At 37.8% G+C, this 12,823-nt stretch overlaps 1 protein-coding gene across 10 annotated transcripts in view; it reads left to right on the forward strand.

The window, feature by feature from the left end:
- SYNRG (synergin gamma) overlaps positions 1 to 12,823 on the forward strand; it is a 48,582-nt gene that overhangs the window by 13,655 nt on the left and 22,104 nt on the right. For all 10 annotated transcript variants that reach the window (XM_083806772.1, XM_083806773.1, XM_083806770.1 and 7 more), the window contains 7 exons: positions 1,737 to 1,814; positions 2,532 to 2,728; positions 3,408 to 3,656; positions 4,526 to 4,662; positions 7,125 to 7,240; positions 7,414 to 7,476; positions 9,905 to 10,855. In XM_083806772.1, coding sequence (XP_083662898.1) covers positions 1,737 to 1,814; positions 2,532 to 2,728; positions 3,408 to 3,656; positions 4,526 to 4,662; positions 7,125 to 7,240; positions 7,414 to 7,476; positions 9,905 to 10,855 — 1,791 coding nt within the window. The remainder of the gene's footprint in view (positions 1 to 1,736; positions 1,815 to 2,531; positions 2,729 to 3,407; positions 3,657 to 4,525; positions 4,663 to 7,124; positions 7,241 to 7,413; positions 7,477 to 9,904; positions 10,856 to 12,823) is intronic.

Here is a 12,823-nt window from a genome sequence, read left to right on the forward strand (position 1 = left end):
TAGATGCAAGGTATCTGGTACACCTTGGTAAGTGCTCTGGTGTTGTATTCAAGGGTTACATGAAATCTGAGCTCAAGCGTAGCCAAGTATGATAAAAATAAATGTAGCCCTTTTTGTCATCTCACTTTACTGGAGGGTGAGAGGAGACAGAGAAGAGAGAGAGAGCTTCTGGTGTGTAGATAATTGAATTAGGCACTTTCTTGAGCAATTATTTTTTGCCTAAAGGTACCATGACTTTTTATTAATAATCTTGTATGTTCCTCTTCTCAGTCACTGGGTATGTTGCTTTCAAGTATTTTCTTATCCAATGGGTTTGTTTGTTTTAATACTGGATGAAATTAAATTGCTTGAATAGACATTTTTAATAATGGAGGGGCTTTTTAATACACAGTAAATTGTTAAAGGTGACTTTGAAGAATACACAGAATGAAATAGGAGCTGTTCATTTATTCATAGTTCAGTCAATTGCATTGTTTTTGCACAAATCCAATACAATCGGAGAGCAACAATAGTTAAGAATACGTCTAAATATTGTTAAGGGTATTTTGAAAGATGAGCTCAAGTACTTTGTGAGGAACAGAAGTTCAGTGGTTAAGTGATAATGCTGAAAAATGGCAGACCTTTAGCCATCTGGATATTATCAACGTTTTGAATAAGACTCGCTTATCTATCAACTAAATATGACAGAATTCCTTTTCATTTCTCATTATTTGATTTTTGGGGGCTGAATTTTATCAGAGATTCAAGGTTGAGAAGCAAGAATTGGTCGGATGCATAAATGTCAGTGGAAGAGCGGTTAAAGCTGAATAATAATGAGATTGGAGAAAATAGCAAATTTCTTTTCCTTGGGTGGAGAAATGGAAGGAATTGATTGTTAAAATGTACTTGGAGTTACAGGATGATTAGAAATTAGATTGCAGGCAGGAGACAATCCATGTGGAAGATGAGGAGGTGCACTGGGAAAGAGTGAGTAGAAAAGACCATGAAATCCAAAACGATTCAGAGTTTCTCGTGTTCCATACAAAATGAGCACAAAATCTGCTCAGGAGGAGCTAGGTGGGAAGTAAATGTGAGACCAAGGGGAAGAGTTAATGTAGTGGAGAAGGAAGTAATCAGTTCACAGGGACAGAGTAGTGGCAGGTCACACGAAAGTTCATAGCAGTGAAGGCAGCTGTGATGCCTTCTGGTTCTGAAGTGTAGGAGCAAGGAGGCAATGGGTATGTTTTGGGAACATGGGAAAAGATCTTGCTGAGATTCAGTATAGTGGGGAAACCCACAGGCAGCCTACTAAGGATTTTCTGGAGGAACGTTGTGAATGGTTCTTATGCTTCTGGAAGGTATTAATTTAGTTTTTCCACAAATAGTCCTAATAGTATGCAGCTGATGGGAAGATTAGTTTGATATTGCACGGCGGCTGTTAAGCAATTTTAAGAGACAGCGAGACTTGAGCTTCTGTACAACCGGAAATTTGGCAAATGAGGAGCTCCTTGTTTCATTGTGTATAGAACTGTATTCTTGCTGTTACCCCCAAATCATTCTAATTGTTATGTTGAAATATGTATTTCGGCAGTAGCTGTTTTTCCTCTGAGCACGGTGATTCCTATCTGAAATCTTTGCCTGAAAAGCTAAATGATACTGCCAAACCATGATCTAGTCTCAAAGACCTTTATACTCTGAATCTGTGCATCTTAATACAGCTGTGTCTTTCTTTTTCTTGCTAAATGGAATGTGTTTAGGAGTTGGAGTATTCCCTTCACAGGACCCAATTCAGCAAATGTTGCCTCCTTGGATTTACAACGATAGTTTGGTCCCAGGTAAACATGAAAATGGGCATTTAACGAAGTGGGCAATGTAAGGTGTGAATGTTTTAGTGAGCTTACGTTACTGTTTATTGGTTTGAAGCATTTTTCTTCAGTCATCAAATGAATCCTGTGTTTCTGATATGTTACATTTATGGTGGCTTTATCTGCATTTGAGAAAAGGATTTTCTTCAAGCACATTAAATGTTTAACCTAAAATTTCTAATGAAAGCAGATTATGTTAGAGGTTGCTGTTGCTAATAAGGCTGCTTTCATGGGCAGTCTGTTTTTGGCATCTCTTTTAATTGAGGAGGCCCATTTCCTAAGGCTGTTTATCTTATACATGCAAATTACTATAGCATTTCATTTTCTGTTTACCATGCTAATATTGATTACACTGAGATTTAAATACATAAAACTGTTATAAATATCTTTTTATATGGATTATCCTGCGATTTTATTAAAGAAACATGTTTTGTAATAAAGCGCTAAATGTATTTTGTATAAAGTATTTCTTTGCTTGTTTTAAACTTGTGCATAAAGATCTTCCAATAACACGCTTAGATGAAAAGTGATGATGGCATACAACATGAGAATGTTGTTGCCTTACCTTACACTTTTGAATGTTATTAATTTGATATAATGTTGAGTTTGAGATAAAGTAGAAATGCAGTCTTAAACTTGCTTGAAAACAGCACTTGTCACTGCCTAATGATGACTCCCTCTTAACAGAGTTGTATAAGAAAATTTTAGAAACCACTTTGACTCCTGCTGGAATAGATACAGCTAAGCTGTATCCCATCCTGATGTCATCTGGATTGCCCAGAGAGACTCTAGGACAAATATGGGCTTTAGCCAACCGCACCACCCCTGGGAAGCTCACGAAAGAAGAGCTGTACTCTGTCCTGGCTATGATAGCAGTAACACAGGTACGTCTAAGGCTTTGGGGATAGTGCGAAAAGGTAATTCACTTCACTAATCTGTCATAGACTGATTGCATGCTAGCACAAATGGATGGTGTACCACACCTGTAAAAAATAAAACGCTACTTTGCTGAAGTCCAGAGGAGAAGCTCCCCTTGTAACTTCAGCAGGACTGTAATTTTAGCCCTTGCTTGCTGCCTCTCTCCTGAACCAGTGGAGTGTGAATTTTAGTCTTCCATTCTTTGTCAGCATAGTATCATCTCTTACCATTTATTTCTAAATACCAGCCTTGTATGAAAACTAAGAGAAAAGTATCTTGAGCAATGAAAATCTCGTGGGAGTGGACTATATAACACATGCCAAGTTCAGCATAGCTTTGCTTGCCTGTGCATGCTAGATTGATTTCCTAAAAGCTGAACAAGAATGCTGTCAAATGTCTCTGCTCACCCAGGTGGGTATCATTGCCCTCGGTGTAACTCCAGCAGTCAGGGTGTTGAATAGGGTTCATTTTGTTTATATAGGCTCTTGGTCACATTTTTGTGTTTCAGAAGATTTAACTGAAGCTGGAACAGAACCCTGCTCTTTCATGGTTTCAACAGTACAAGCTAGAAATGGGAGTGAGAATGCAATATGCCTCTTTGCTGATGTGTACTATACAGTGGCCTTTGCTTTTCTGCCTTTGCAGAGAGGAATACCTGCAGTGAGTCCTGATGTGTTAAACCAGTTTCCAGCTGCCCCTGTCCCCACTTTAACTGGATTTCCAATGTCGCTGCCTGCCACAGTAAGCCAGCAGCCTCTGATGCCCTCTGGACCACCTGTCTCCATGCCTCTTAGCATTGGACCAGCTGTGATAGGAATGAACATAACAGCACCAGCGGGTGGAGCTGCAGCACAGCCTTCGGGAGCTTTCATGCCATCCTACCCGCCAAGTCAGGTTAGAGCTCTGTCTGTTGTGTGGCAAATACTGTCCTGGAAAGAGAATTAGCCTGAATGTTTCAAAGCTTCGTAATGACAATAGGCTTTAAGTAAGCAGGAAAAAAAAAAAAAAGGAAAAAAAAAGAAAAAAAAAAACAAGAGGAAGCTGGAATCTAGAATGTGGCATCTAAAAATGTGAAGTCATGCCACTGTGAATGTCCTTTTGTTCTTTCCATTTCTTTCTAGTGGCATTATAAGAGGTACAACTTCCTCCATTAAAAACTAATTGAATTGAAAGAGTATTTCAGTTGTAGTTAGGATTTTGTAATGCACAAAAAATGAAATTTTAGGTTAAACTACGCAACGGAATCTGTTAGATTACAGAATAGTTAGAAATAAGAGTTTTTGGGAGAAGCTGCAAACTATAAAAACTAAAACCCTCTTTTTTTTTTTTTTTTTACAACATTGTAAATCATGTTGAGATCAATTTTGCTGTTTTGCAAATATGGTTCATCTTTTTGGTGGTTTTGCTCTATGTATCTATTGATTTAAGTTATTGACTGATTTAAATTATTAGTAGTTATCCTATATTAAAATATTACATGGCTGTGATCAATAATACATTTAATGTGAAGGGAATAGAGTTCCTTACTCAGCTGTTCTGCATGCATACTATCTGTAATCCTGTACACCGTGTATGTGTTGAGTGGGTGAGGTGCAGGTGAAGTGGAAATACTGACCATACTAATTTTGCTTACTGATGTTGAAAGGGTTGTGGTTTTGTTGATTTTTTTTTTTAAAGTGTACCATATTACTGATCTGCTTTCATGTTATATGACAATTTGGAGAGACAAGAGTATATCAATCTGCATGTTATTTGTAATGCAGGTAGTAAAACCAGAAGATGATGACTTCCAAGAGTTTCAAGATGCTTCAAAGTCTGGCTCACTAGATGAAACTTTCACTGATTTCCAAGGGGATGGAGCTGGCTCCTCCAAAGCAACCAGTTCACAGCATCGGAGCAGGTAGCAGATCTTTTGATTTCCACCCCTTCAGTATTTTAGAATTCTTTTAAGAAATGAAGTGCTTTCCTCTTTTGTGGGTAGCTTTCTAGCCTGTAATTTTCTTCTGTCACATGACTTCTACTCTGACAGTTTCTTCTGGAGGTTGTTACAACTACAATTAGGCTTTCTGAATCAAAAATGACATTTGATGTGCCATAGGTGGTTGGCCATTCTTTACCATTCCAGTCACCATGCTGAGGTAAATTGCATATACAGGGTGTGGGGATAGGTTTTCAAGTGTTTACACTATTGCACAGGCAATTGAAAGTTACTTCATACTGTGCATTCAGGCAAAAATCTTACATAAAGCTATTCAGAAAAAAATACACAAGGACGGGGGGGTTCTGCATTTAGTGTTGTGTGCTTCCATTAATAGCTTGACCCAATGTTTGTTGGAGTTAACAGAAACCGTTTGCTGACATCAAGGTCTTTCTTCAGGCCCTGGATATGGACCTCGGAACTCTTGCAAAAAGCATGACATTGTACTCTTAAATGGCTGAGAACTTCAGTGGACAGGGTTTTTGTTATTTCTATCATTTCTCTGGCTAGCATGTAAATTGTTGATAGCTGAATATAAATCTGAATTGAAATCTTATGTAGACTTAAGCAATCTTGGCTCTTCATCTGGGAGACAGCCAAAATGTAATTCTGGCTCAGGCAGATTTTGTACAATAAAATATGCATGCTTGCTGCCTTTGAGAGTTTAAAATTAATCTTCCGAAGTTCTGTGATCACAAAATTACAAAGTGTTTACTTCCACTGCATGTGGCAAAGTTTTGTGTAGCTCCCACGTGTCTAATTGTAGACATACAAATTTTCCACGTACTGAACTGTCTCTTCGTAGTTGCAAATAGAACTAGTGCTTTCCAGGTAAGTAGTGATTACTGGTTGCTTCCTCAGCAGTGACATCAGCTGGGGATACTAAAACAGATCGTTCAGTTACACTGTGCCTAATGACATTCCATGTAAGGAAGTTAATTTTGCTGATGTCAATCACTAATGCCACGTGTAGTTGAAGGTGCTCTATTTTAAGTATATCTTAATTTGTGTTAGACGTCATTTTGCAATTAAAGCCGTTCTGTTAGTGAAAGTTTTAGCAGAAACGCTGTTTTTAAATTCCACAGTGGGAAGTAGGAGATCATAAGGAAGAAAAAAGGTGTTTCATTGCAGCAGTTCTCTTTATTCTGTTGTAAAAGCATTCGTTTTTGAACAAAATGTTACAATGAGCTATAATCTAATTGCTTATGGAGCTTTATTTTAAAAAAAAGCCATCTGTAGAGTACAGATGATTAACCATTACATTTGCCAAGACTGCATATGTAATAGCCTGTTTTGCAGTGATGTGAAATTTAATTAAATTACCATAAGCTATATTTTTTTTGACGCTGCTCTGTCTGCAAGCATCACAGACCATCATTAGCACATGTGTGCAAGTGGTAGGTCTGTATGTTGCTTGTAGGCTGCTGATAAGGAGATTTAAATGGCTCTGGAAAGATTCTTGCTTCAGGCCAAAGAATGCCATAGAAATTCATTCACGTTTTCAATGTGTACAGGATTGAATGACATAAACTAGAGGTAAAATGCATCATTCATATGTAAAGGATGTTGTTCTGTAGAGCTGCCAAGGTCTGATAAGAAGGCTTGTGCGGAGGGCAAGCAAAGCTCTCACAGAGCATCTTCTAAATCTTTCAGCAATTGCTAACATGACATTAGGTTATTATGGCAGTTTTACTATATAAAGTGTGTTTATGTGCAAAAAGATTTTCTTATGTAACTATGGAATAATCCTGATGTTGCTGAATAGATGGTTACCTAAATGTGCTGATTTGCACTGACAGGAATTCAAAATTCTCTTTTACTTCCCTTTGAACAGCGGTTCTGCTTTATTCTCTTAATTTTGTGATATGTAATAAAATATAATCAAAAGTTGATAAGCTGAAAGCAGGGAGCTAGAAAAACTTCATGCAGTTTTGACTCCACTATAGCTATCAGAGAGAACAGTCCTTACACTGCCTTGGACACAGTGATAAACGAAACATCAGTGATTCTTGGGGGATGTCTATCCTCTCGTAGGCTAAGAGTTCCTGTGGTGGAAAGTTTTGTAGTTTTTTGCTCATGCTTTGTTACAAATCAAAATCAATCAAGGTGAAAATTGACTTCTGGCCTACACAAATACAGTTAGGTGAGATAAAGTGCAAATTCTTCCATCAGTTACCCAACAGCAACTACCTGCCTACATGCTCTTCTTCTTGATAGATATGAGGTAGTTTCCATAATGTTCTTGATTAAGAGCTTTGTAGGGTACAAGCTTAAGTTCAGTGATCCAAGCTGTAGTCATAAGAGGCTCCTTCAAATAAAACCTGGAACCATATATTTCTTATGGATAAATTAAAGAACTTTGCTTTTATCTCTTTTGTTTTTAGTGTTCCTTCTTTACTAATGCCACTCCCAGGTAATAAGACACTCTCATCAACTGATAAGTATGCTGTGTTTAAAGGAATTGCAGCTGAGAAGCCTGAAAGTACAGCTACTTTTGGAGGTAAAAGGAAAAATATGCAACTACTCTGAACAACGTATTGCGATGTTTCATATATCTAGTTTCTGGCATTTATTAAAATTTAATGTAAAAAGTCAGAGTAATTATGCCAATGTAAAATTTATGATACAAGTTCATAATAACTTTATGCAAATTTCTTTTCTCACATTCACTAGATTGTGGGGACAAGTATAGTGCTTTCCGTGAATTAGAACAACCATCAGAGACCAAATACGTAGGTAAGCAGTATGTATTTTTGGAGATGCTTTAACATATTTTCATGATTTTTTTTTGTGGTTCTCTATGAACTGTAGAATTTCCATTGCTAGGATTCCAGAATAATGGTCCTTCTGCTCCTCTAAACAACTCGACAGGAAGTATCAATGTACTCTCGGAACAGTCTGGAAACTGTTTCTAGAAAATTGGCATCTTTTTTGGATGTTTCTGAGGCTTATTTTAAAACAACATCATAGTTGGAATTCGTCTTTTTTAAGTAAGGAATCGCATATTCTTAGAAGGCTGTAGAGTCCAGATGCTTCTGGACAAAATTGCAACTTTTTTCTGTAGTTAGGGCAGAATTTAAACTTTTCACGGTCTTTGCTCAAGAATAAATATTGTCACTTGTTTTTAAATTTGTGTTTAATTGTTTTTTCTTGATTGGGAAAAGTAAAACCTAGATGGCATGTGAGATGCAATATCTGTGTAATTACAAAAGCAGTCTCTCCTTAAGCCGTTTCCAGAATGATCTGTGCATAACTCATTTATGAAATATAAGAGTTAATCTTAAATTCAACTAACTTTCTTACATTGTCAGTAGACAGATCAGAAGATAAATGTATTACAAATTTAACCTGACTTCTGCAGATACATCATACCCAGCATTTTGTCTTGTTATTAGTAAACAATTTTAGATTCTAGGATAAAATTGCTTACTCTAGTTCATTCCGACTCCATATTTTTCAAAGATGGGATTCTTTTTTTCAGACACTGAGTTTTTGAAACTCTTGTGATGTTTTGTGAGGTTCTCATATTCAATACTTTTCCAGAATTAAATGTATGCAATGAAATAATATTTTATCTCTTTTTGTATATGTCCTAAAAATATATATAAAAAAATTACTTTATTTGCCTGCTATCCAGGTCTGACCATTCTTAACCCTTTCACCAGCTTACATTTCTAATGGAAAAGTTTGCAATCCATCAGTAAGTGTAGTTTGCTGTGATGTTTCATTTTTTGATGAATGGATAGCAATTTCACAAATATTTGTAGTGTTGTTGGGCCAAGTGAATTGGTTTGGAGGGAAGGGAGAATGGAATAATGTCAGGTATAGTCATGGTCTTCTATTACCCTTGTAAGGAGCAGTCTTTTAAATCTTGGTTAAACTAATTTAAGGAATGACACTGGGGTAGCTTGAGAATTAAAGGGTAATGGTGTATTTCTAAACTTCAACAAAATTTGTTTGTTGGATGCTTGTGATAAAATATGCATAAATACTTTGAAATTACAAATGATCTATATAAATATATGCTGGTGAATGGGTTAAACAACTCAAGATTTGTCATGTTATTTTTCATGTGCAAAAGAAACAAAAAAGAAAAACAAAGATGTAAATAGGAAGAAAGCTCTAAAGTTACTACACCAAAACATTTAATGTAAATTCAGTGAAAACATTGTTACCAAATATTTAAATAGGTTTAAATTATTGCAGCACAACCTTACATTCAGTATATAGTTTCTGGGTATTTCCACTTTTTATGATTAATTATGTTGACATTCGTGTGAAAGTCCATCTCTAAGCTTCCTACTTAAGCTGTAAGCACTCACAGCAGAAGCTAGAAGATGCTTGAGTTACCGCATTTACTGAAGTTCTGATCGCTTAACAATACTGTACGTTAGGTGAACCTGACAGGAGGAAAAAATGATAGATTAAAATGAGAGCTTAAAAATGTTCTAAAACTACCTATTAGGATGACAGCCTTGCATTCTGTTTTGCTTGTGGCTCACCTCTTCCACCCTTAGGGTTCCCCCTTATGAACAATTGGATCGGTTTGTTTGGCTGGCTGTCTTCTTTTAAGCGAGCTTAAACTTTCAGAAGTTGTGTTGGTCCCTCCTCCGTTCCCCTTCCAGTTTATAAGCCAGGCTGCTTTTGTCTCAATGTTCTGCTGACATCCCATGAAGACACTGCCTTTGTGCAGTACGTCAAAGGGAGGGGGACAGAGTTGCTTCTGTAAGAAAACAAATGCTATATTGGTATAAGTGAAATTCAAGATCGTTTGTTGCCTGGCAAATGTGAGAAGGATGAAGTGGGGAAAAAGCCTTATTCAGGAGCTGAGTGAGACAGCTGATCACCTTTTGAATCTGTTGGTCAAGGTGTGTTTTTATATTAACTCGTTGTAAAGGGAATTTAATATAACTTTGAGGCTATTTGAAAGACTTTTTTTTTTCCTGGAATGACTGTTAGAATCGCTGACCCTGAAACTTGTGTGGTTTATACAAGTTGAGTTTGCAGTTCCACGTGCATCCTGAGGTCTTAATTTAAATAGTTTGCATAAAATCTTTCTGACATTGCATGAAATAATTTGCTTGCTTGCATGGTATGGATATGATGTATTTGTTGTCACTGCAGTATCTTACTACTGTGTCGTTTTTCATTGTTTTTCCGTCAGGAGATAACCTTGCAGAATTCAAGTCTGCAGGAACCGATGATGGCTTCACAGATTTTAAAACCGCCGACAGTATCCCGCCATTAGAGCCACCTACAAAAGACAAAACTTTCCCTACATCCTTCCCTTCTTTACCCATTCAGTCAAAACAGCAAACACAAGCTAAGCCCTCTTTGAATCTAGCAGACTTGGATCTTTTTTCCTCTACTGGAGAAAACAAGCAGCTCTCCTTTCCACCTGCATTTAATGCGTCGAAATCGTCCTCCTTTCCTCCACCACCACCTCCATCTACCACTGCCCAGCCAGCACCTAGCAAAAGTTCGAGCTTAGCTGATGAGTTTGGGGAGTTCAACCTTTTTGGGGAATTTTCTAATTGCGCATCGGCCAGTGGACAAGATGACTTCGCAGATTTTATGGCTTTCAACAATAGCAGTGGGTTTTCTGAACAAAAACCAGACAACAAATACAATGCACTTAAACTAGAGGCCAGCCCTGTTCCTCAGCCCGGCTCATCTGCCAGCACGGTGAAGAGTGGGCAGAATTCAGCCACCACTGCTACGCCCACCAAATACGACATCTTCAAACAGCTTTCTCTGGAAGGCTCTGGAGCAGGCTTTGAGGAGGGGAAGGACAACACGCTTTCCTCAGCGAAGAGCGACGATGATTTTGCTGACTTTCACTCTAACAAGTTTTCTTCCACGTGCAGCAGCACAGATAAGTCCCTGGTGGACAAAGTCGCAGCTTTCAAGCAGGCCAAAGAAGACTCTGCTTCGGTGAAGTCTCTGGATCTCCCGTCTATTGGCGGCAGCAGTGTTGGCAAGGAGGATTCTGAAGATGCGTTGTCTGTTCAGTTTGACATGAAACTGGCTGATGTGGGAGGAGATCTTAAGCATGTCATGTCTGATAGCTCTTTGGATTTGCCAACAGTTAGTGGCCAGCATCCACCAGCAGCAGGTGAGGAATTGGTTAGATTGCTCTGGTAACGTAGGTGGTGGAGGTTTCAGTGTTCTTCTGCGTGCTAAATTACAGAATAATGCACTGGTCTTTCAGTAGTGAAAGGCTTCTAACTCCGTGCACCTGCTAACCAACAGCCCCTTAAAAGGGCAGTATTTATTTTTTTGTCTTAGGTGACTAGAGATTGGGCAGTTTGAACTCAATTCCAGTTTATTTTTGAGATTTGACAACATCGTATTACTGGTACCTGTTAGCAATTGTCACTTAAGGGATTTGAGTGGAAAATTTTCTAATGCAAACGATGTCATTCCATTTGTATTAACAAGATGAATGGCAGAGAGTCTCACTTTAATTTCTTGGTTTCAACAAAGCATTTGACTCGGGGACTTAACTCACTCTGTGCTGCTAAAAGGGTAGGCAGAACACTCATTTGTGCTGTTAATGAAAAGCTGTCTAATCAATAACACTAGTATATTCCCGTTACGGGGGGGCTTAATTAGCGTAGCCAGTATTTTGCAGGACTACAGGTATTGTGTACACTTTTTAGAGTTAATACCCTCATTGGAATAATTGTGCAAAGGGTCTGTAAACGCTACTACCATGATTGATAGCTTTTGGACCTAAATTTAAAACCATGGGACTTTTTATTTTATCCTTATCAGGCTTTCACCTTCTTTAATTTCCCTTTATGAAAGTACTCCTGAGAGAATGAATTAACCATCTCCAATCTGATTGCATATCATAAAGTAAATTTCCCAAGTGTCCTGCTTTTTCTTTTCATATGTACATAGGAAGATAAGATGTAGTTAAATGTTCTGTGGCCTTCAATAATATGGGAACCATTACTGTGTTCTAGGGACAAGTATTATGCAGTCAGAGGCTTTTCTGAACGGGGGAAGCATACAAACTGTAAATGTAAAAGCTGTTACTGCAAGAATTGGTAATTTCCAAATGAGATAATTCTTCCATTTTTGCAGATATGGGTAGAGAAAATATACAGTACTGTAATTTTGCATTATATGCTATTTTTAAGTAGGGGAGAAAAAAATTGAGTTGGCAACTTTGACATGGAAGATACTCTATAACAGGGTACAAAATATCAGGAATAATTTTATTAGCAAAGACATTTAATTTTCATATTACTGCTTGGTAAAAATCCAAGTTGAGTGAGCTGTCAAAAACGTAGCACCTACAGTGTATTCTTGAATGTTTACTTTGGTTTTGAAAGCACTTTTTTCGTAATATTTTTCTAGCCTCTTTTGGTGGTAGCTTGACTTATGTAGCTCTTCTACGGTACGTGAGCTTTTGCCACAGAAATCAGTGATTAATAATTGCCGTTTGTGGCAGGAAAGATTTCTCTGGTTTGTTTAAAGGGGTTAGCCGATCATGTGCTTGTTGCTAAACTTTTGAACTTTGAAGTATTAATTAGAAGCTATTTTTATTAAACTCAAACAAGTCTGTATTCTCTTATGGTGCCAAGCTAGGTGTTTTTCCACAAGGAGGGTTTCACTCCATTGAATTCTGTTCCAATCTCCTAGCAGAGCGTGCTCTGGACTATCTGTTACGAATACTTCTGTGCTCATGTGTTCCTCTATGTATGTTTGATGCATTTCAAGCTATGAACTGCTGATGTTCAAGTCCTTTTTTTTTAGTTTACATAAGTTAAAAAGCAGATTTTTTTTTTTTCCTCCATTTTCTTCAATCTGTAAATCTAATGTCAAAAAGGGACAGTATCCCTTTGTAGTCCTCAGTGCTGAGAAATGGCAGACCAGGCACTGGGAACCGTTAGGTTTGCAAGCAATATTTAACACCCCGAGTGAACCAGAGCAGCGGGGTGGAGGCTGTTGATAATATTAGACTTTTCTGCTGTACCAATGTAGAGGTTTTTATCCTTTGGCTATCGAGATTTCACGTTGTGTAGCTTTCGGATGCGGGCAGGTAGGTTGCTTGCGCTGGGAATTAGCAAGA

The sequence above is a fragment of the Anser anser genome (assembly GCF_964211835.1).
Source record: "Anser anser genome assembly, chromosome: 20".
In the NCBI taxonomy this organism is placed as follows: domain Eukaryota; kingdom Metazoa; phylum Chordata; class Aves; order Anseriformes; family Anatidae; genus Anser; species Anser anser.